General features: G+C 33.0%; 1 protein-coding gene across 6 annotated transcripts in view; it reads right to left on the bottom strand.

Annotated features, from left to right (window-relative positions):
- Positions 1-867: 867 nt before the first annotated feature.
- The window catches only part of RBBP6 (RB binding protein 6, ubiquitin ligase), a 36,037-nt gene continuing 13,825 nt past the window's right edge, over positions 868-23,079 (bottom strand). For 2 of the 6 annotated variants that reach the window (XM_074280018.1, XM_074280017.1), the window contains 15 exons: positions 22,488-22,532; positions 20,207-20,295; positions 19,920-20,016; positions 16,854-16,993; positions 14,793-14,906; positions 13,514-13,686; positions 10,920-11,023; positions 10,456-10,796; positions 8,981-9,077; positions 8,790-8,868; positions 8,646-8,700; positions 7,179-7,541; positions 6,790-6,891; positions 4,138-5,892; positions 868-2,579 (listed from right to left, as the gene is read on the bottom strand). In XM_074280018.1, coding sequence (XP_074136119.1) covers positions 1,001-2,579; positions 4,138-5,892; positions 6,790-6,891; positions 7,179-7,541; positions 8,646-8,700; positions 8,790-8,868; positions 8,981-9,077; positions 10,456-10,796; positions 10,920-11,023; positions 13,514-13,686; positions 14,793-14,906; positions 16,854-16,993; positions 19,920-20,016; positions 20,207-20,295; positions 22,488-22,532 — 5,133 coding nt within the window. In that variant the 3' untranslated portion in view covers positions 868-1,000. The remainder of the gene's footprint in view (positions 2,580-4,137; positions 5,893-6,789; positions 6,892-7,178; positions 7,542-8,645; positions 8,701-8,789; positions 8,869-8,980; positions 9,078-10,455; positions 10,797-10,919; positions 11,024-13,513; positions 13,687-14,792; positions 14,907-16,853; positions 16,994-19,919; positions 20,017-20,206; positions 20,296-22,487; positions 22,533-23,079) is intronic. The other 4 variants (XM_074280021.1, XM_074280020.1, XM_074280019.1 and 1 more) reach the window with 3 other exon arrangements.

The following is a 23,079-nucleotide window of genomic DNA, read 5'->3' on the forward strand; positions in this document are numbered from 1 at the left end:
TTGTCATATTCCTACTATTAAGATTATTACATATCTAGGATTTCATTTCAGATAAAAATGCTATTGAATTTAAATATTAGGTGCTATTTTACCCTTTATCCATGGCATTGTACCTTAAGACTAGAATTGCAACCTCATTACATTAAAACCATTTTTATTTTTAATGAACAATGGATAGAGAAAGCTCTTTTCTTCATATCAGACTTACTAAAAGGAAAAACTTATGAATACACAGCCAGTTCAATGATGAAAATGTGATGACTGAATAAAGCAGTCATATTGTCTTTGTTATGATGTAAAATGGTGGTTGAAAAGCTTAGTTAAATATGGCAGATGTTCTGAACTTGGAAGTCAAAACAATGCACATATTTTGGTTTAGAACTTTATTGTCCTCCTAAAAGATGGAATAAAGATTTATTTTGTTGAGTGATAAGAGGTTTTTCTTTTTCATTTGCATTTTTACTACTAAAAGGACAATACATACACATTCAGGAAAAATGTTCTTGAAAATGATGAAAATCTATTGAAGGGTGCTTTTTGGGATTGGGTGATTTTTTGTTTTATGCAAATACAACACAATTGAAAAGTTTACTGAAAACTTTTATTGTAATCAAAAAGTGACATAACAGGGCTGTAATGAATTCTGCAAATCATTCTGCTGATATTTTAGAACGGATACCAGCTTTTCTGCCAGGCAATTAAAAAAATTCAAATGTGAAAATTTCACAGTACAGTAAACTCCACCCAAACTAATTAATGGTGGTTAAAAATAAGATGCCCCAGGCAAAACCTCTCATGTTACATGGTCACAACTCACAATTCTGTACAAAAAGTTCGTGTTATAAAGCTCTGATGTAAAAATCAAATAATCAAGCAGCAATATTTTAAGTGCAGCACAGGGTCTTCCATGTCATTATTTACAAAGCTTGAATCTGTTTACATTATAACAAAATTTAATACAGATGACTTAGTAATTAAGTCAATTTTTTAATCTGTCATTTTATACTGTGACAGATTTAACTTTTTGGTCATCCTTTTCCTTCTCCTTTTCTTTATCTTTGCTTTTCTTGGATTTTTTTTTCTTATGCTTGTGTTTTTGGCTCTTTTCCAATTCTAATTCAGTGCCTGTGTGTTTCTTATGTTTCTTATGTTTTTTATGTTTCTTGTGCTTCTTTTTTTCCTTTTTCTTTTTCTTCTTCTTGCTGTCCTGACTTTCTGCTGAGCTAGCGCTGCTGCTGTGGCTTCGTGTTTGGCTTCCAGAAGGGCTATGACTGCGACTTCGGCTAACACTAGGACTACTTTGACTCTGACTTCTTACACCTATTTGGGTAACTACTGTTGTATCCAGGGTCTCTTTAGCTTTTTCGGCCACCTTATCTTTCAGTTCCTTAGAATTTTTCCCCAAAGTTTCTTCTTCTTTTGCAGACACATTACTCTCACTGTCACTTTCATTATAGTCTGGTACAAAAGCAGCTTCATCAGTTTCTCTTGTTAAATCAGAAGAAAGTCTAGAAGAGTGGCTTAACTGGGGTTTAGGTTTGACAACAGTCTTATCATTCTGTCCAGTAACATGCTCTTTTTCAATTTGTGTATCTGGAGAGCTATGTCTACAAAATAATTTATTTCCACTTAACTCTTTCTCCTTATTAGTCTTTGTTTCTGATATATGCTTCTCTCGTTCTTTAACTGGGTTTTTGTCTACAGATTTATTGTCATCATTTGAACGTTTAGAATCGTGAGCAACTTTGTGATCATATGGTCTTCTGTCCTTTGAAGGACTAGAATTGCCTCTTTTTGATTCTCCTACTCCCTTTTTGGGCAAATCTGTCCTTTCATCCTTCAGTTTATTTTTCTGACCCAATGAAGATTCTGTTTTAGTTCGAGAAGGAGAATCTTTTCTTCTTGTTAAATCACTCCTTTCATCTCTCCGTTTGGAACCAGAGTGATCCCTATTATCATAGTCTACTTTTTTGTCTCTATTAGGGGTAAAGTCTTTACTTGAGGATCCACGCCCAGAATCATGCTTATCTGAAGTTCTAGTGTCTTTGGATGATTGAGAAAGACTTTTAAAGTTTCCTTGTTCATTTATACGATCTACACTAGTATCTTTTTCTGTCTGAATGCTGCTTTTCCTTTTTTCAGAGTTTTCCTTATCTGACACGGAATGATCCCGATCTTTGGTTTTTCCTTTTTCACTGGATGAACAAGTTTTTGAACTTTTGGCCTCATGCTGTACACCTTCATGGCTTACTTCTTTTGGGGGCTTCTGAATTTTCTCTGATGGCTCGCTTTCTTTTTCAGTATGTTTAACAGGATTTGATGGCTTAGTGCTAACATTCTTTATAACACTAGCAGGCTTTCCTACAGTGGACACAGCTTGTGTAGATTTTATATCTTCCTCTTCAGATTCAAAGTCATCTTTGTCCCACTTTGATTGAGGAACCTGAATCATAATAATAACATCTTCAGCAGGAGCTGTATTGTCATTATTATATTCTTCCATGGTCTTAATGACAGTTCGTTTTGTGTCTGTTTTTTCTTCAGACTTCCTTACAGGGCTGCCTCCGGTTGAGCTTGTACTAAAGGAAATTAAAACATTAATTGGTACCTAAAATTTAAACTCTTTTATAGAACAGTACATTTTCTTAAAACAAACAAACAAAAACAACAATACAAAAATATTTCATTTTATTCTTATGACAGCCCTGGGAATTAATTTCTATTATTATCCCCAGTTTTCAGATTAAAAAAACACAAAACTATGTTAAATGTCTTCGTCAGGGTAACAAAGCAACTAAGTATCTGAGGCTGGATTTGAATTTAGGTTTTGACTTTGGGTCATGCACTTATTTTTTTGAAAATATTTTTATAATTATATTTCAATACAATTGAAAGTACATTTTCTTTTAAAGATGACCAATGAAATATTTTTACTTAAAAGATTTATTTTGAAAATGTTTTATTGAGGAATATGCTGATAAGAGATACATAGAAATTAAATGTTAACTGATAATTAAATAATCCTATTTTATGTTCAACTCTGGAAGTACAGAGAATTTTTTCTTTTTCAGTAAAGTGTTTCATTGCTTTACTCTTGAGTAGGTGGCTGAGGCTATACCCCCATGGTTTTTATATGAATGGTAGGATTCCAATTAAATGAATATTAATAGCATTTGTTTTGATGTAAGGTAACTATGGACAGACAGGCCTCAATAATGATAGAAGAGATATATAATATTGCCCTGAACAATAACACTTTTACAATAACATCGATACACAATAAAGTGCTCTTATAACCATCATGAAATCCTGTTATGACAGTTTTTATTATATATATAATTCCTAAGGAACTAAAATATAATACTGATCCTTCTTGAATCATGCTTTCTCAGGTATCAAAGAATGATATTAGGCAAGATATTTCTTTACTCCATTAAACTGAAAAATTAGGTAACTGATCATTTTTATGCATGTGAACACAAAACACTGCCTAGATGTCTACTCCAAGATGTCTGTCATCGCTTCAACTTAAAACTATCAGTGGCAGGCACACTTGTAGCACCTAAATCCTTGATGGCTTTCTTCTACTTTCTAAGGCATATAAACCAATTCTTTTTTTTCCCCCGTATTAGTTGAAAAGCCAGATTTCTAAAAACAAATGTTTAAAAATGTTTTTGTTTTGTCTCACTGGGAACGTAGCCCAAACTATTTGACTTGTAAATTTCTAACTTTCCTGATGAGAAGTCATTAAGTTTCTGTTTAAGCACCTCCAATATTAGGAAATTACTACTTCCTGAAATTTTACTTTTGACCACTATCCATTAACAAGCTTTACTTTATGCTAAAGTTAGATTGGCTTCCCTATACCTTTCACTGTTTTATTGGTCTTGGTTCTGTTTTTAAAGATCAAGCAGAAAAATCTTTTCCCATAGGTAAATCACTCAGATGCTACATGGAAATCAAGAAAATATTAAATTGATCCACAAAATATTTGCATTTCCAAACCTGTTTCCCAGAGATACTACTAAAGTGAACCGGGCCAAAATTATCAAAAGTTCTCTATTAGTAGAATTTGTACAAATTAAATTGAATTGTATTACAGAATTGCAGTAATGAAAAAAAAAAAAAAAAATTTACCTGGTATAATCCACAAGAGTCGAGCTAGATCCTTCAGTGGTCGTTACTTTTCTTCTTACTTTCCCTTTAACTTTTTCTTGTTTAATTTTACTGGAAGTTGGCTCCAATTTTTCAGTGAGTTCTTTTGTACTGGGCAGGTTTTCGCCACTTCCAATTTTTTTCCCTGTTTCTCTGTTGAGTTTTATCTTTTTGGCTGGGGCAGTTAACACAGTTTTGTCTTTTTCTGGGGTCCTATCTGTTTTCTCAACATCTGGCTCAATTTTACGCTTTGGTGATGGCTTCATCATTTCAGCAACTTCTGGTTTAGAGTTTTTCAATGACAAAATCTCATGTTCTTTGTCTACACCCTTTTCTTCAGCTTTTCTTTTTCTTTTTTCTGGCTTGGCATCAGCTGGCTTACTTTTCTCATTAGTCTTTTTTGATTTTTCCTCCTTGTTAGCTAGTTTTTCTTGTTTGGCATCTTTTGAATATTCCTTTTTAGCTTTTTCCTCCTTGACGGATTTAGTTTCTTGATGTTCCTTTGTCATCTTGGGGTGAGCTTTTCTGGGTGTACTAATGGCCTTTTCATCTTTTTGGGAGGAGGATTTAGTACTCTCTGTCTTTGGCACCTCCTCTTTGGCTTTTTTGGATGGTGGTTCAGATCTTGGAGACTTTTCACGTTCTACGTCCACTTTTTCCTGGGATGCTTTGACAGGTTTTGCAGTGCTCTCTTTTTTGGAACTAGTAGTTCCTTCATTTTTACGTTTAGTTTTGTCACCTTTTGCTTTTGGTTTGTCTTTTTCTTTCTTTTCCTTTTCTGATACGGGTTTAAAAGTGATCGATTCTGCCTCCATTGGTTCATCTCTAACAGGAGTGGCATCATCTCTACTGGGGAGAATGAACAGGGAGTCTGTTTTAATTTCTTCTCCACCTACAGGTTCTCTTTGTTTTCTAGAACTCTCCAATAACTCTGTGTTAGGAAAGCCTTCATTTTCTTCCCCCTTCCTTCTCTTTCGATGTTTCTTATGTTTGTTTCCCTTTCCATCTCCTGGTGGATTTTCACTCTCCTTCTCTTTTGACTTGGCATTATCCTTCATGGTGTGACCATCTCTTGCCGAAAGCTTTTCTGGGTAACTACCACCTATGTTGCGACTTCGGTGACCTTGTACATTGGAATAATCCTCCCTGCGACCTCGAGCAAAGGGAGAATTCTCTCTTCTGTTGCCCAATGGTCCAAATCTCTCTGGAGAAAAATTCTCCCTATTTGCTGGAGGTCTAGGCTGTGCTCCAGCAGCATAACCTTTGTAATATTTTTCATACCACTCTCTGTAATTTCTTTCCCATTCTCTGTAACGTTCTTTTTCAAATGGGTCTCTAAAGTCAACATTCCTACCATAGTAAGCTTTTATATCATATGGTGGTGGAACTTCTCTGTATCTGTTGAAGTATTCACGTTCTGTTTCTCCTTGAGGTATATTTCGTTTATTAGGAGATTGCCCTCTAAAAACTGGAGGAGACCTTGATCGTGAATGGTATCGCCGATACGGGGGTGACCTTGACCTGGAGCGGTGATATCCATGAGACCTGGATCTTGAACGGTAATTTCGACTTTTTCCTCTACCTCTTCTGGGATATGGAGGTGATCGTGAATAAGAACGAGAGTGTGAACGACTAAAGGATCGAGAATAGGAACGTGAACGTGAGGAACCAGATCTTGACTTAGAATAAGTATATGAACTTCTTGAATAAGAGGAGCCACTATATGGGGATTTAGATCTGAAAATAAAACAAAACCCAGGATTGAGGAATATAAATCAAATGTAGTCATTCCAACTTCTAGTAACACTCTATTCAGTTTTCTGCTTTTTCTATTATCTATCTTATTTCAGTTTATCTAAAGAGATAGTGACATCTACTGGCATGTGGATGATAAACCACAAGAGTGGTCCACAGAAACAATTTGTTCAAGGGAGGCAAATTTCAACCAAATGGAATATATATAGTGCACTAAGCAGTAACATGCTGTGATGTACCTAGAGAAGGATATAAATTTTAGCAGTACACAAGACTGATAACTCTACTTAGCTTTATTCTCCATTTGAACATTTGTGACAATACTCCAATGATATAGCTAAATGAATAAAGTACAAAATATGTAATACCTAGTGCTAACTTCTAAAAACAATAAAATCACAATCAATTATAAATTTTAAAGATAAAATTCCTTTAACTAAACTTCTAGGGGAATGCTAACTCTACCTTGCTATTAATATGAAACAATTTAAATATACTATAGCTTCATAATTACTCATGTTAATGTTTCAGCAAAAAGCCAAAACTTTTATGTTGAAATACTGCTCAAAGATTTAACCTACTTCACCATATATATTCAAACTTCTACAAGGAACAACTCTATGGAAGAGTTATTCAATTCCTGTAAATCTCTTATTCTGGAAAATAGGATTTACAATGAATATTTAAATGAATCAATAGATGACAAGAAATGTTAGTTTTACATTTCTATCACTCTAGACTGAATTATAAAGACAAAAGTACAATCTTGCATTCAGATATTTCATTGAATATTCAGTTCCATTAAAAAAAAAAAATCTCCTATCTTGTGTCCTGCTAGATTACTTTTTATTCTATCATGAATGCTTACAAAACACTAACCTTGAAAATGAGCGCCTACGCTCCTTTTGAATCTTTTTGTATTCCATCAATTCCTTAGCAAAATCATTTGTAAACTCATCTAGTTTGGACTTTTTCTTTTCCCTAGTAAAATAAAGTTAAAGAGTAAACGTTAACAAAAACTGTGTAAGAACTAACAAGACAAATATAATTAGATCATGAAGCAAATGAATGAAATAGTCAAGTTTTTCATTTTAAAACAGTGACTAGGAATCCCTATTAAGTTTCTTGGATGCCTTGTTTTAAATCTTTATGTGGTTTACCTTTTTTTCTAAAGAGTATATACTAGAAAATGTTTTCACAAGCACCCATTTTAATATATACTTATCATCATTAAAAAAAAAAACTATAACTGTAAATTAACTACTCACTCCTCTTTTAGTCGTCTTTGCTCTCTGTAGAACTCTTCCCTGGATAAGGGTGGAGCTTGTGTTGTTGGGATAGTATTTGAATGAGCTGTTTGAACTGCAGTTGATACCCAAGGTGTTGATAAATTTGCAGGAGCTGGAGGGAAACCTGGAGGAGGGACACTGTAGCCAGCAGGTGGTGGTTGCCCAGGTGGAAACTGTGGAGGAAACTGTGGTGGAGGAACACCTGGAGGGAGAGGAAGTGTGTGGGGAGGTGGTGGATACAAAGGAGGTGGTGGTACAGGTACAAAGACGGGTGTTGCTGGTAGTGACGGGCCTTGAGTCCTCTGTGAGCGTTCACCATGGTGTCGTCCTCGATTTATGCTTCTAAAGAAAAAAAATTTCTCTTAAGTCATGACTAGTTCACATTCACTTTTGGGAGCAAAATGTAAAATTCCCTATGTTTTTAGGAATGGAAAAAACCCATTCTTTAGATTTTAATACATAGATTCCATTCAGAGTTGAACAGATTTCTTTGTTACGAATTTACTCAGTAAATCCGATTTTGTTAGTACAATTAACATAGGAAAAAATATTTAACCTACTTGGGAAAATAAATGATCATAAAAGTGTGAGTTTGTTATAATAATTCAATTAATCAATAAGTGTTTTTTAAACACCTACTGGTGATACAAAGACAATAATGAAGCCCTGATCTCAAGACATCATTCTCTCTAGAAAGAAGAAAGTAAGTGTACCTATATACAAAATATAGGAGGCATATTAAGATTACAAGGTAATTTGAAGGGAGGTGAGAGGAAAGCATTATCAGCTAGAAGGATCAGAAATAGCATCACATAAGATAGCATTTGAGATTAGTCTTGAAGTAAAGTAAGAATTGTTAAGATGTAGATGTGAAAAAGGAATTCCAGGCAAGGAAGGGAAGTACAGTCAATGAGAAGTTAATAGAGATAGGATGTTGAATTTCTTGTATGAGGAATGGTAAGAAGGCCAGTTTGTGCTGACAATGTAACCTTTGATATCTTCTAATCCAATCCCTTTATTTTATAAATGAAGCAATTGAAGCCCAAAAAGGAAAACTGATTTGATTAAGGTCATTATATATGACTGGCAACAGCACTGGGACTTGACCAAGGCATTCTGGCTTCTGGTTCAATTTTCATTAAGGTAGATCTTGACAAAATCTCTGTCCACACAGTAATAATTTGAAAATAAAACTGGATGCTTATGAGTAATAAAAAAATTGTACATCTAAAATATCCAATGACATTTTAATGACTTGGATGAGGCATTAATATATTCAAAATAAGGGAGATCTAATTAAATTAAAGTTTATTTATATTAAATTTGATCAAACTAAACATTTACAATGAATACTCAATAAATATGTAACAGATTTAAGTTTATATGTTCAATTACCTAACTTAAAATGTATCTATTTGATGACAATTTCCTTGCAAATATACTTACGGTTCCCAACCAGGCCTACCACCAGCAGAACGAGCAGCATTTATTCTTACTGGACCTTTGAATAGATAAATAACAAAGTACACATTAATTGAAGCTAAAAATAGATGTTAAAAAATGGTTTTAAACTAATGTTACGTTACTCACCAGTTGTAGGTATCAACTGCCCATGCAAAAGGGACTGTCCAAGCAAAGAAGGTGTTCCAAGTACAGGCACCTGATAGCCCTTGTGAAAAATCAATAAGGGGACAGAACAGCATAAAACAAAAACAAAATTGTCAAATATTACTGAAAAAATCCTAATAGCTTTAAAAATTCTTTTAGTCAAACAAATTTACCTTTTCTTCCATTAGTGCACTAATTGCTATTGATGAAGAAGCTTTAGGATGGTCTGATACCAAGGCTGCAGCAGGTATAATTTTATTATCAGGATCACTGGAAAACATAACATTATTTGTGACAAAATGAAGATCAATAGTAGTGATTTAGATAACAATATGGTGAATGTAGTTTTATGTGTTCCTGTAAATACTATTTGCTCAGAAAAGGATGTTTTCCAGAAGTTATGCCAAAATAAAAATTTCTAGAAAATGAGGATGTCTTTCAATCTTAAATCAACAATTAGTACTGTGCAGAATAGTATGTATCAGTTAAGGGACTGACATCATTATTGTAGACAGCAGCAACATGTAGGAGGAAAAAAATTGGTTTGAGAATCACAAGATTTGAATTCTAGTCATGATTTTTGCCTAGTACTAGTTATATGACTTTAGAACAGTTAATTTCTCCTGGTCTGTTCACTTTTTTACATAAAATGCAGGTGTTTAGGTGATTCTAAAGTTCTTTTTATTTGAAAAAAAATCAACTTTTTAGTAGTAACTGACAAAGAAATATTTAAGTACAATATACTAAATTAAAATGCTCCTTGCAAAAGCTAGAGGTCATCTGAGATAGTAGGAGATTAACTTACTTAGATTGGTTCATTTGAAAATTACTAATGTAGACAAAAATATCTGACCTTGGGAAGAGAAAAATGCATATTTAAGAAATAGAAACTTGGAAATGGGGAGAAGAAAGTAAACAATGATTCAAAAATTCCTATCTGATAGATAAGTAAAGGGACAGACGTCATTGTCAACAATGGTGGAAAATCTAAATTGGAAAAATTTTCAAGAAGGAATGCAAAGAAGAAAGAGACTCATTTCTTGTCCCCCAGGACCTTACAATCTAGTAAACATGGATGCAAATATACGTGATGGTGAAAAAACAAAGAAACAGGATTATATTTCAATTTCATATGAAAAGGGGTCCCCCGCATCCCCCCCCCAAAAAAAAAACCCGGCTAGAACAGAAAAATTGGATGGAATAACCTTTAGACATTAAAAAGTAATTATATACCTCCATCCCTGGCTTAAGAGAGAAAAGCACTAGATTAGAATTCAAGACAATTCCATTCTATTGTTCTCATTGCTTTTCTAAGTCCATCAGGGAGAAAAGTTTAAGCTCTGAAATATAGTTCCTTAAGTACTTCAACTATATGTAACTTCAACCTTTTCTGAATTTCCATAGCATTTATTATCTGCACAATTAGCTTGATATTTATCATTAACTAAGAGATTATAAGTTCTTTTCATGTCTTGCTGTTTTATGGCTGTACTCCCTTTTGACTTCATTAGCAGTGTTTACATATACCAAAAAATAATAGTGAGCAATATGCAGCTCAACAAGGGAAGCAGAAACAAAGGCAAAGAAAAATAATTACATTAACATTTTTTAGTTGTTTCCTAATAATATATTAAACACAAACATTTACCGGAAAGGTCCATCAGGTTTTTCTGAATGGACAGATATAGACACTGTGGCAGTTATATCAGGAACTGGTGCTGGAGTAGAAGGCTGATTTATAGGTACAGCAGATGATAGGGAAGACTGATTAGGAGTCATGGATGATGATATAGAAGTAGCAGCATGAGTAGATGCAGATGTCACAGGAATCATTAAAGGGTCCTGTTGTCTTGAAATTGGAGGTCTCATTAGAGGTTGTAGGTTCCGCTGAATCAGTGGTCTTGGAGGTGGAATTGGAGGTGGTGGTGGTGGTATCTGCTTTCGAAGTCTTTTAGTATAGCCAGTTTCATTTTTGAAGTTATTAACAGCCTATAGAAACCAAAAAGTTCATGTTAAAAAACAAAATTTAGATTAAAACAAGCAGAATTTTCTTAGTAGTCAATGGAAAGATGTCCTTTTACACTGAAGAGAATACATAAGATATATATTTACCTGGCGTAAAAATTTGTTGGCAATTAAAGCATCAGGAGATACATCATTCTGATGACAAGTTGGACATGTATGTTCATCTGATTCTAGCAATGCTGTTCTTATACCTGTATTTCAAGACAATTTGAGTTATAGAAAGGATAACTGGTCTTAGGTTCATGATTATACCACTGACCTTACAAACCGTTTTTATAAATTCTATGTTGATAATTTCTTTATCTAATAATCCTATACAAGAGTACTAAATCAGTTTCTCCCTTTAGATTTTGTAGTCCAAACTCTTCATTCTAAGATTCAGGATGTCAAATATTTCAGAAGTAGAGTTGATATTAACCATTAGTGAAGATGGATGAATAGAAACAGTAAAGAAACAATAGGGTTGACAATAGAATTGACTATGACTAGTTCACTGCCTAACTCTATAAGGCTGTCAACAGTGACAAATTTTTTGGGGGGAGGAGGGGTGAAGTAGGGGGGAAGGGGAAGAAAATCACATTCACTATAACAAATGGATAGGCTAACATCACAAAACTTTTAAAACACTAATCCTTGATATAACTATTAAAACATTTACTACTTTAGAATACAGGATAAAGATACTAGATAATAACTTAGGAGTTAGTGCTAGAAGGGATATCTCAAGAGATCATCCAGTTCTGACTCCCAAATTTTATAAATATAGGAAACTAAGGCCAAAGGAGGTTCAAATGCCTAAGATTATATGGAGAATAAATGGTAGAACTAGGATTCAAACTCATATCTCAATATATAATATATCCAAATATAATATTCTATTACCTTAGAAAATTACCTTATCTATAGGATTAAAAAAAAAAAAAGACTATCATGAAAAAGAAACCCTGCAAAATAAGATAAAATTCTTCCCCTCTGGGGGGTAAAGAATAAAACAAGCAAGGAAATAATGGTGGGACACAACATGGTTGTGAGCTATTAGGAGAAAACAGGACCAAAAAGGAATCTGGGGATTATCTTGCAAAAAAATTTAAGAGGTTAAAAATCTGCTAAAAAGAGGAAACCAATTAGACAATTAGGCATATTCCTTACAATTATAAGAGAAATCTAGGAACTAAAGATAATAATAGTGCATTCAACTTTCCTGAGAAAAACATTAATGAAATTCTTACTTGCAAAACGTATTCTAAAATAAACTACAATGATTTTTGGAAATCACAGGATATTCTAGATCTAATCCAGAAATTAGTTGTTAATGAATAGAACTAGGTAATATTTACTCAAGACTTTCAAAATGACTCTAGGGTGAAAATGGGAATCATAGGTTAACTGTTGTCTTTTTCTTTGGCCACTGTGCTAGAAAACTGGCAGATTGCCACAATTCTTAAGCTGAAGAGAAAATGAATTAACTATATAGACCAGGAAGTTTTTTCCATATTGGATGAGTCAAAAGAAAAGGATCACAAAGAATATAATTTCTGAACAGTATTGGGCAAATAAGTCTATAGGGAAGGGGGAGCAAAAATCATGTTTTTAATATGGAAATCTCACCTAATTAATCTGCTAAAATACTTCAAGAAAGCAAATTAGTTTTCTGATTAGAAAGAAACAGGTCCATACAATTTAAGTAGTTTGAAATTAAGTAGTTTAATAAGGTTCCACAAAAAACCCCTCTTATTTTGAAGAAAACACTGAATCATCCTAATATAAAGATACTGTTTTTATTACAGACAAAAAATGGCTTAAGAGACAGTTAAAGCATAGGGAATAAATAGGTTACCTCTGACCTATGAAACCTAATTTATATCATTTCCCAGGTAGCATTGAGACTAAATCATAAATGGCACTATGGTATTTAGATAATAAAATTACAGGAAGAGACTTACAGAAGGGATGAATGATGGAAAAGACAGTCTGTGTTATAAACAGTAGGTAGTGGATATTTCTTCATTATAGTGTGGGGTAAGGGTAGGAAGGAAAAAGGGGTCTATGAAATATCTTGTTATGGGAAAAAGGTATTTTGGGATTAAAAATGAAGTGAATTAAAAACAAAGTATTGTTATAAATAACAGGTAAAAGAATTACCATCTCTGAAAGCTTAATTAAATTAATAGATAAGACTTGCAAGCTAATAAAAAGAAAACCAGGATGATATGTCATCACTTTTCCTTAACTTTTTAAAGTAGATAGCAGGAATAACCTACCAGGAAATACCTACAATATTGTCCAAGAATGGATAGGACTAGCTGAAACAAATGATAGGTTTGACATTATAAATTATTCTTACAAACCAGAATTCTCACTGGTTAAAATTATATCAAAAATGTTTTAGGCAAAACGGTGATATTATAACTGGTTCAAAACTATCACCACTGCAAAAATATACAAAAAGAAAATGGAAATCCAAAAGAATATAGTTAATACTCATGAAAGTAGATTTTACTTTGCCAAACACTTATCCACTTAACATAATTTCTTACCTTTGATAAAGGCCAGTATTTCACATTTCCGCATTTTTAGTTAACATATTCACTTGCAAAATCTGGGATACATAAAATGGCATGGGCATATCCCAATGAAACTATTTTGAAATATATACCACTTCTAGGTTTAACTGAACTTACATTCATCACAATAACTGTTTCCACAGCAAGGTATGACAACTGCATCAGTCATTATATCTTTGCAGATTAGACATAACAATTCATCTGGGATAGGGTCATCCTCTTCTGATGAAGAGGATGGTTCCTCTGGTAGGAAAGGTGGCTTTTCTTTCTTCCCTATGGCATATGCCTCTCTGAAATAAAAGAATTTAGACCTTTAAAAAGACTTTTGTCAGTAAGTTATAGCATTTCCCTAAAACATGCCACAAATTCCATTACAAAATGGAGAGCAAATGTAATACCAAGCAATGAATTACAGCCACTTGAGTCATTCAACAAAAGAGCAAGTTGGACAAATACCATATGTTCAAAATGATCAGGGAAGCAATTTCTTTAAGTAGCTCTTTGTAAAATATGCAAATGTTCTGGGGCAGTGATTAATGCTAGGTGAATCAAAATCATAATTTTTTTTGGGGGGGGGAGGGAAGAGAAACAATGACAATGACTTCAAAGATCCTTTAGTAATTTTCACAAATGAGTTAAAGTCCAGAGTTACTAAATTCCCATAAAGCTGTTAGTAATAAAATATAGATTAAGTCAAATCTCTGGAAACATAAATCAATCTATTATATTGTCAAGACTAATTTTTATTTATTTTCTTTGAATTTTTTTCTATAGCCTTTACCACGGCACCAATACCAGTCTTTTGTCAAGTTAACACAAAATAAAAACTATAATTAGTATTTATTTATATCACAATACACAAGAAGAGACAGTTTTAAGGGAAATATTTATATCATCACCATGCATATCTATTCATAGTAAGCAGCAGCAGATTTCAAGACAGGTCTACATTATGATCAGTGTTGAAAGAATGTATTCATCTATTCATAGTCAACATTATGGAATATTATTGCCTTATAATTGACTAAATGACTGGGATTTTGAACATGTGCTACAAAGAGATGAAATGACACTCCACCAGACATTCCTTGACAGTCTCATCTGGGTGTACAATGTGTTTAGTAGAAATGTATTATATTTAAATGTGCTACAGAAATGAAAACCCTTATGGTAAATTTTAAATGATCACCAAAAAGCCATTAGATTCCAAACATTGCTATTCCCTCCCCTGAAACCACCCTTCATTCCCTTGTACAAATCTAGCAAATTTGCAGAACAGGAATGTCAGGCCTTAAGTTTTTTAAAGAAATGCCTTTCCATTTCATTAAGGAACAGTGTGTAGCTCTCAATGCGGAAAATGAAAGAATCTGAGCTGTACGTATTGGTAGTAGGGTACCTTAGGTGTGTTATTTGTGTTGCAGCTGCTCCATAGACATCACCACGATTCCAGAAATAAGTATCAATTTGCTTATGCCCCATTGTTCCCAATTTGTGAAAGAGGAGTCTCCCACTGCCCAAGAGAGAGAAAAAAAAAAAAGAAAAAAAAAGAAGAGAAGAGGAGGAGAGGATAGAAAAAAGAAAGAAACAGAAGAGTCTGAGTTGCTTACCAGCGGTGTTAGTGGAGAGGGTGAAGGTTTCATTTAAAAATATTTTGGTCTCCCATCTCTCCCCAATATATCTGTTGTGTGTTTGGCACAAAGGGGTTTTGTATTTCAGCATTCAAGAGGGGTTTCAAAAGCAGAGGTTAATTATTAGTTGGGGTTCACAGGCAATGTTAATTTTTCCACCACAACTTATATTCTTTTAACCCATTTAAGTAAAATATAACTGAATCGGTCTGCTCTTAAAATATAGTGTCTGGACTGAAATAGCAATTTCAGCTCAAATTTGTTTGGAAATTTCTATATAATGTCTTTGAAGTAGAGACAGTATATGCTCAAGCTGCTTTGATATGAAACCACAAAAACACAGGACAGTGATTGATATAAAGTGGATGATATGGGTAAGTGAGCAGGGTACAAGTGGGAATGATAGGGGGGGGGGGTGAAATTGACAAGGGGAAAAAAAACAAACAAAAAACAAAAAAACCCAAAACAACTCCCCCCCCACTTCATTTAAAGCTCTACACAATCTAATTCTTATCTGTAGACTAAAACAAAACATTATTTTCAATGTTTTCTTTACTATGTTAGCTTTTTTTTACTCCACTTTAAATAGGTACATCATTTTCAATATCCTTTATTAGTTTACTCATTGAATTCTCATAACAACTATTTATTAAATGTATTATGTTAAGAAGTGTTTTTATTTCTATATATTAGCACCTCTCCCACCCAAAAAATATCTAGAGAACAAAGGTTAACTACATCCTCTATTTTTCTTATAATACATAATCTTTTACAGCCTTTCAGAGTTGTAAGATACCTTATAGCGAATTAAGGCCAGCCTCAATCTGATCTTTAAATTCCTTCTCTAACACATCCTTGAAAAGAGAAATCATCAAACCTTTACTTCAATATCTTCAAAGATGGTGAATTTGCTAACTGTCAGTAAGTCCAGTTGGCCAAACACATAAATATTAGGCAATATTTCTTTATATCTAACTTGTCTACGCCTCCTATAGATGCCCAGTCCCTTCTGTCTTTTAGGGAAAAGCAGAATAAATCTAATTCATTTTACACATGTGATAATTCAGAAGCCAAATGGGTTTAAAAAAAGGAATAAATAATCCATTAACACTACTGGAAAAAATATTTGAGATTACCAGATGACTAAATTAATTTTATGGATTTTGATAATAACTATCTTCTAACTTAAGAGTACATGACACTAAAACAAAGTAATTATCAATAATTTTTGGAAAAACAACCAATTTCACCTAATGCCTAAATTTCCTGAAGCTAAGATTTTACTTACTAATATATTTAACCCTATAACTAACATGAAATCTCCACATTTTAGCTGCATGATATTCAGCATACTTATCTTCTAATCCCTAATACATAACTTCAAACTCATTAGAACAAAACAATTATCTCAGATTTCAAGATGATCTGTAAATTCCCTCTTTCTCAAAAAAAAAAAAAAAAAAAAAAAAAAAAAAATTCCTAGAACAAAAATAAATCTAGGGGAACATGTGCAAGTATGTATGTGAATGAGGAAGAAGGGCAGGGAATGCCAGGAAAAGAAAAATTAGAAGACTACAAGGGAAGGGGCACCCACATGGACAATTTTTACAAAATCCCAAAACCCACTTAAAATTTGCTTAAAATGGAGCAGACTGCAGCCTCTCATCCTTATATAGAAATGCAACTTGTGGAGACCAGAGGTCTTAGCATACAATGTTCCCTAAGGGGTCTAAATAGCCAACTTACAAGCAACAAAACAGCATTGCACCCTGGGACCTATAGTCTCCACAGGTTACATTTTTTGCCCCACCTCTAACTTGAGTACTTACGCATCTATAGTTGGGATTGCATATTTTCCAGTGTTGGTAAGCATGGCACCTTTCATGTTAGGATCTTTCACTTCCATCATAAAACTTCTAGGAATTCCAGTACTCTTTTTAATCCTGGGAACCGATTCAAAGTTTTTATCCTAGTTAAAAAACACACACACACACACACACATACACACAAATGTTTTCATTTGTTAGTACGAAATACATAAGCAGCCAAACTTTATCTTTGCTAATGATGATCACTAAACATTTATATAATGCTTTATGGCATAACACTTCAAAAGTAGGAAGTGTAAGTTATCACTTAAACTTAAGGGAGATTAAAAAATTTGCTCAAACTCACACAGCTGGTTAAAACTGAAAGGTAAATTCGAATCTTTTCATTTTACTCTCAAAATGAAACTGTAAGTTAAAGATACTACTACCCCAGTGAAAAATATTTGCACAGTATTTTGGGCTAAGCAAAAATTGTTTCAATATGATAATGCTAGTACTTCTCCAGGCAGAAAAAAGATATCTCTGACTATAATATTCTTTAATGATCAATTATCTTATGAAGTTCTTGATTTACTCAAATTTAAAAGACTTCTTTATTGGTCTTTATATAATCTTACTTAAAAACACACCCACAAATATAAACTGACTTCAAAGTAAACATATTGTCTTTGAAAATTATGAGGCTGAATAGGAGAGCCTCTTGTCCAAGTTCTTAAATTTACAGATGAAGAAACTGAGACCTAGAAAGGTAAATTACTTGGCTCAAGGTCACACAAGTATCAACATAATTAGGATGCCCAATCCAGTACCTTTTTTGGTTATCAAATGCCTCCCTGGCATATCAATTTCAGTTGAATCACTATGGTTAATAGAATTAAAAAATAATGTTGATTACAATTTTATGTTCTTTTCACTGAAGTATTAATTCAAATAATATAAAAAAACTGGAAGCTTAAGCATGAGCAACAGAATGCATTATTTATACACTTCCTCACTAGGAAATACAAAAGAAAAAACCAGAATTTAAATAAAAAATCCACAGGTCAGGTCAGTAAAAAGGGTTGTAGTCTGATGAAATTTACTAGGGGCAATATAACATAATGAAGAGAGCAAAGGATTTGGGAATTGAAAAGTGGGGTTCAAATCCAGCCTCTCATACTCTGACTGGGCAATTCTGTTAACTCTTTTTGAGCCTGCTGCTTCTATCTGTAAAATAAGGTTAAATAACATCTGTAGTTAATTTCTTTAACAAGGTTGTCAAAAAGACCAAATGAAATGATATATATAAATTAAAGCCTTTTAAAAATATGAGAATGCTATTGCAAGATCAGTTACTGTTAGTTATCTGATAAGGTATGAAAATAGTACAGAATTAAGAATTTGAGGGCATGGGATTATTACTGAATTTTACTATTCACATTATTTTCTTCATGTAACTTGATTCCTTAAAAAGTTTTAAAAAATAAAAATGTCTGATAAAAGCAACCTTCTATTTGTTTCAATACAGCTCACAGATTTTTTTAAAAAGGTAAATTTTGAAATGATAAAAATATACAGCTATGTTAAATATATGTCTGTGTACTACTATGAATGGAAAGCAATTAACTCTAATTTACTGACTTTAAAAAACAGACCACTGACCTTACTGAGGCAGCTAGGTGATGGAAGTAGATAAAGGGTGTTGGGAATCACCTTCCTGAGTTCAAATCTGGCCTCAGATACTTCCTAACTGTGTGACTCTGGGCAAGTCACTTAACCCTGTTTGCCTCAGTTCCCTCATTTGTAAAATGAGCTGGAGAAAGAAATGGCAAACCACTCCAGTATCTTTGCTAAGAAAACCTCAAATAGTCTGGGAAAAGTCAGACACAAGTAAAAATGCCTGAACAACCTTATTGCCTCTCACTATATACTGGTGGATTACTTTTGGTTAACCACATGCGCCAAGTAAGTAAAACTGAAGCAAGTGAAGAAATTTAGAATTTCCAATTAATTATTTGGATTTGTGAGATATACAAAATCTTATCAGAGCTAAAATAATACCAAGGAATGTTTTCAGTGAAGAGGCAACATGGTAAAACAGAAAGAGTAGTATTACATTAGAAAACTAAAGACTTGGATTGTAGGCCCAGCTTGGGCTCTGTCTAGTCAGCCTGGTAAAGTCATATGACTTCTGACCCTCACACTTTCCTCATAGAGAAAATCTGGGAGTCAGATAAGAGTAAAATGTTGACATTCACACTTCTGGTTAATGTCAAAAAAAACAACAAAAAAAAAAACCCCCAAAAACAAAAACCAAAAAAACAAACATCAGCTTTGAAATTCTTTAAATTGTTTTAAGATTTCTGCATTTAGATATAATTTAGAAGACTAAAAACAAATGGCATGAGTTAAAAAGACTATGAAAAACTACCTTGGATTAAAAATTTTGACCAATTTTTTTCCCACTAGGAAAAATAATACACAAAAATTCAATTTCAATTGTAGTAAGAGCTAACATAATTGCACTCATATTTGGCTACATACAGTTCCAAGGAAATTTACCTAATAATCAGTGAAGACAAGGTTCACCAAAGAGTGGTTTTGAATCCCACTCTGTCACTTAACTATTCCCTATGTGACCTTGAGACAGTAATTTCTCTTCTCTGGGCTCCTGTTCTTATCTATAAATGGAAGAGACTATACCAGATGAGTTTAGATCTCCCACAACTTTAAGGGTATGATACTATGATCTGTAAATCCAGATAACAGATATCTTTAGACCTTTTAATTTGCTTGTTAGTGATTATAATGGGTTTAATATATTCATCCTCTTCATCCTCATTGTTAGTTGTAAAAATTAAGTCATTGATTTTTTTAAAGAAAGTAATTTGAATTTATAGTATTTGAATTAAACTTAAAAGACTGAAATTCTTACTAGTTATTCATTACCCTATACTGGGACCTATTTCATTTTATTATTCATGTATAATAAACGACAATAGTAATTAGTTTTCATACTACAGCAACATTTTTAGATTTTAAAAGATTGTTTATAAAATAAATATTTGTATGAGTCACAGGACTTACCCCATTTGTTGGGCAATTCTTTATGTAATGACCAGGTTTACCACAACGGAAACAGGTATAAGATGGTGGAGGAGGACCCAGAGGTTTCTTCATGTAACTGAAAGTTAAAAAATAAGATATAGACACACAGATGTTATGTTCTCTTACACACACACACACACACACACACACACACACACACACACACACACTTTTCTCTCTCTACAGCTTGACTATTTCCCCCCCTTTAAATACATAGAAAATCACCACCCATTTTACTATTGCAAAGGATCAACTTATGAACTTACTTGATTGGATCATATTCGTGGCCAGACTGTGACATCATTGCTTTAATTTTATCTTCTTCAGAAGCATTGGCTTCAGCCAGATTGGCAGTCTGTTTAACAGGTAATTATTTGACACACACATTAGAAATACATTTAAGTCCACACAGCCAAAGACAACACCACTCATCCAATCCTGTAAAGAGCAGCATCTAACTAAAGTTGCATCAAAAAAGCTACTTATATATACTCCTGAAGATGCTCTGGGGAGTTCCTTAAGCCATTACATGATGTTTGGGTGTCTTGTTTACTTGAGAAATACTTCTTGGGGGCACTCAAAAACCTTAGGCCCTGTTTGTACTTTATAATAAGACTTGTGTATCTTCTCTAAAACTTATGACTGATGTAAGGTGCAGAAAGAAAAAAAAAAACCCACTCTTTTGGATGTTCTAATCTTTAGATGAAATCTCAAATTCCATGTTATGACTATAATTAAATGGATTATAACTTCAAAATAGAAATCTGATAAGTTGTAGAAGGAACTAGAAATTTATAATTATGATTTTACATGGCTATAAGTTATGAGACAAATAATTATTCATAATTTTAATTTGTCTAAAACATGTCAAGCTACCTTTCAAATATTAATTTAGATTTACCATGTTAATTATTCATTATACACTAGTCCAGATACAAGCAGGGTCTAAGAGAGTGACTCCTAATCATTTGAATCTTCAAACATTTACTATCATTCAGATCAGCCATTCATTGGGTTTTACCTTATTACATTCATTCACAAAACAAGCAACCAGTTTCAATGTTTTATTGTCAATTTCATATACAATACTTTTCTTAACATTAACATAGCTTAGAATGACATTAACATTTACAGAAAATTTGATTACAGATGTTTAACAACTAATTTGTTTGAACCCAAACATTAGTTTACAAACAATAAAAAAAAAAGAAAAAGAAAAATGAAAAAAACAAAAAGTCCTCCCAAGCCTCCCCCTGCAAAACATTAGTAGGAATAAACCAAAACTCAAATATGGCATTTATAATACATAAGAATAAAACAGTAAACTGTTAAAGACATTGCCTCTATGCTAAACCACACTGCATTAAGAGGTTAAAGTAAGTAACAGTTTTAACCTGCTTTATGTTATGAGGTTATATGAATATTTATTATTCAAAAACAATAACTTAAAAGATGTTCACTATTAGGACAGTTTTCACATTTTTTTTGGAAAAAAAAAATGGACACAAGCTAAAACAAAACCAAGGACAAGATAGGGACAAGCACTAATGGAAAATTCATCTTTTCAGTCCACTTTCATGTTAATTTTGGTTTGCCAAAAGCATATAAGATTGTGAAAATTCTTGATAGTTGGAGGGGGAGAGAGGGTATGTTGAGAGAAGGGAAGAAGCTACAAGCTGGAAACCGTCTGATGTTACCCCTTCAAAGAAAACATCTATCTACTCTGAAATGAGTTTTACTTATTGAAAAGTTGATAACTATTTGTTCAGTGTAGTCAAGTCACTAGTGCTTTCCCAAACAAAAGATACACATTATTGAGCAGAATATGCAAGCAATCTTATAGCAAAACATGGCATATACAACATTTTCAAGAGTTGACATTTTTGCCCATATGCCAAACATATACATTGGTATATTCCTATAAACAATTAAATACACTTACACAATTTACATAGTCTGTGTTCAAACAAATTAGGTTGTTTAACTTGTCTACTGCAGACAGACTACAAGTCTATAATCAAAAACCAAACACCCCCCCCCCAAAACCCCTCTTCCGAAAAACAAAGAAACCAAGCAACTGAAACATTCGAAATATTGGCCATCAGGTCAATTCAGAAATCCAAGAAATAATCATGTGATTGTCCATGTATTAAGGAAAAGCTTCTATTTTGGCTGTTTAAATAAGTCCACATAATATACAGCCAAACAGGAAATTGCTCCAGAACTTTCTTAGTTTCCAATGTAAAATTAGAAAAAAAAAAAAAAAATGCATGAGGAAAAAACTGCTAAATGTAGCTTCATGTGCTTCTTCTTTCTGTCTTGAAGATGAGCAATACTCCAACATTATGTTGAGGCTGATAAGGTACTCCCCTATCTTCCCAAAATTGGAACTACTCTTTACAGGATAGTAAAAAATAAATGTACATTTTTTTTTTCGTATAAAATTAAGAATTCTCCCCCATTAAAAAAATTTGTACCAAATACAAAATTATTCATAATAAAATACAAGTGGTTCAAGAATATATATATATATATATGTATATATACCTTTGTAAGCTGGGCCAGAGAAATAGACGCAGAAGAGTCATCAATCTGTTCATAAAAAATTAAACACACATTCAAGTTCCACACTGAAAACATCTGCAAGTGATAATTAAGCCCCTAATGCTGTTTAAAAATCAAGTAATGGGCATTTCCTTAGAGTTTTCTTAAGAGCATGTTTTCTATTATATGCCATGTGAAGTTAAAGTGTAATTGATCCTATTTTATCCCTCTCATAAATGTGTCTATATATCCATGTAGATATATATCATACAGAAGATAACATGTGAGGGTTTCAATTACAGTAAAGAGATTGGGGATAGGAAAGAATATCAAATAGAAAAGTTTATAATAAAAAGTACTAGAAAAATCCCACACCTTTCAATCTTCTATCTTTAATTGGTGATGTTCATGATTGATTGCACACATCTTTATTTATAAGTGCATACTTTTACACTGTCACAACTGACAGCTTAAAAATAAAAGGTAGTCTAAGAACAGAACTGTTTTTAATATTTCAAGATTGTTCCCATCTAAATGTCCCTGTTATTGTGAATACATGTGCCTATTCTCCTGAGTCTAACAATAGCTTCTTGCT

Source organism: Sminthopsis crassicaudata, chromosome 1, assembly GCF_048593235.1.
Source record: "Sminthopsis crassicaudata isolate SCR6 chromosome 1, ASM4859323v1, whole genome shotgun sequence".
NCBI classification, from domain to species: Eukaryota; Metazoa; Chordata; class Mammalia; order Dasyuromorphia; family Dasyuridae; genus Sminthopsis; species Sminthopsis crassicaudata.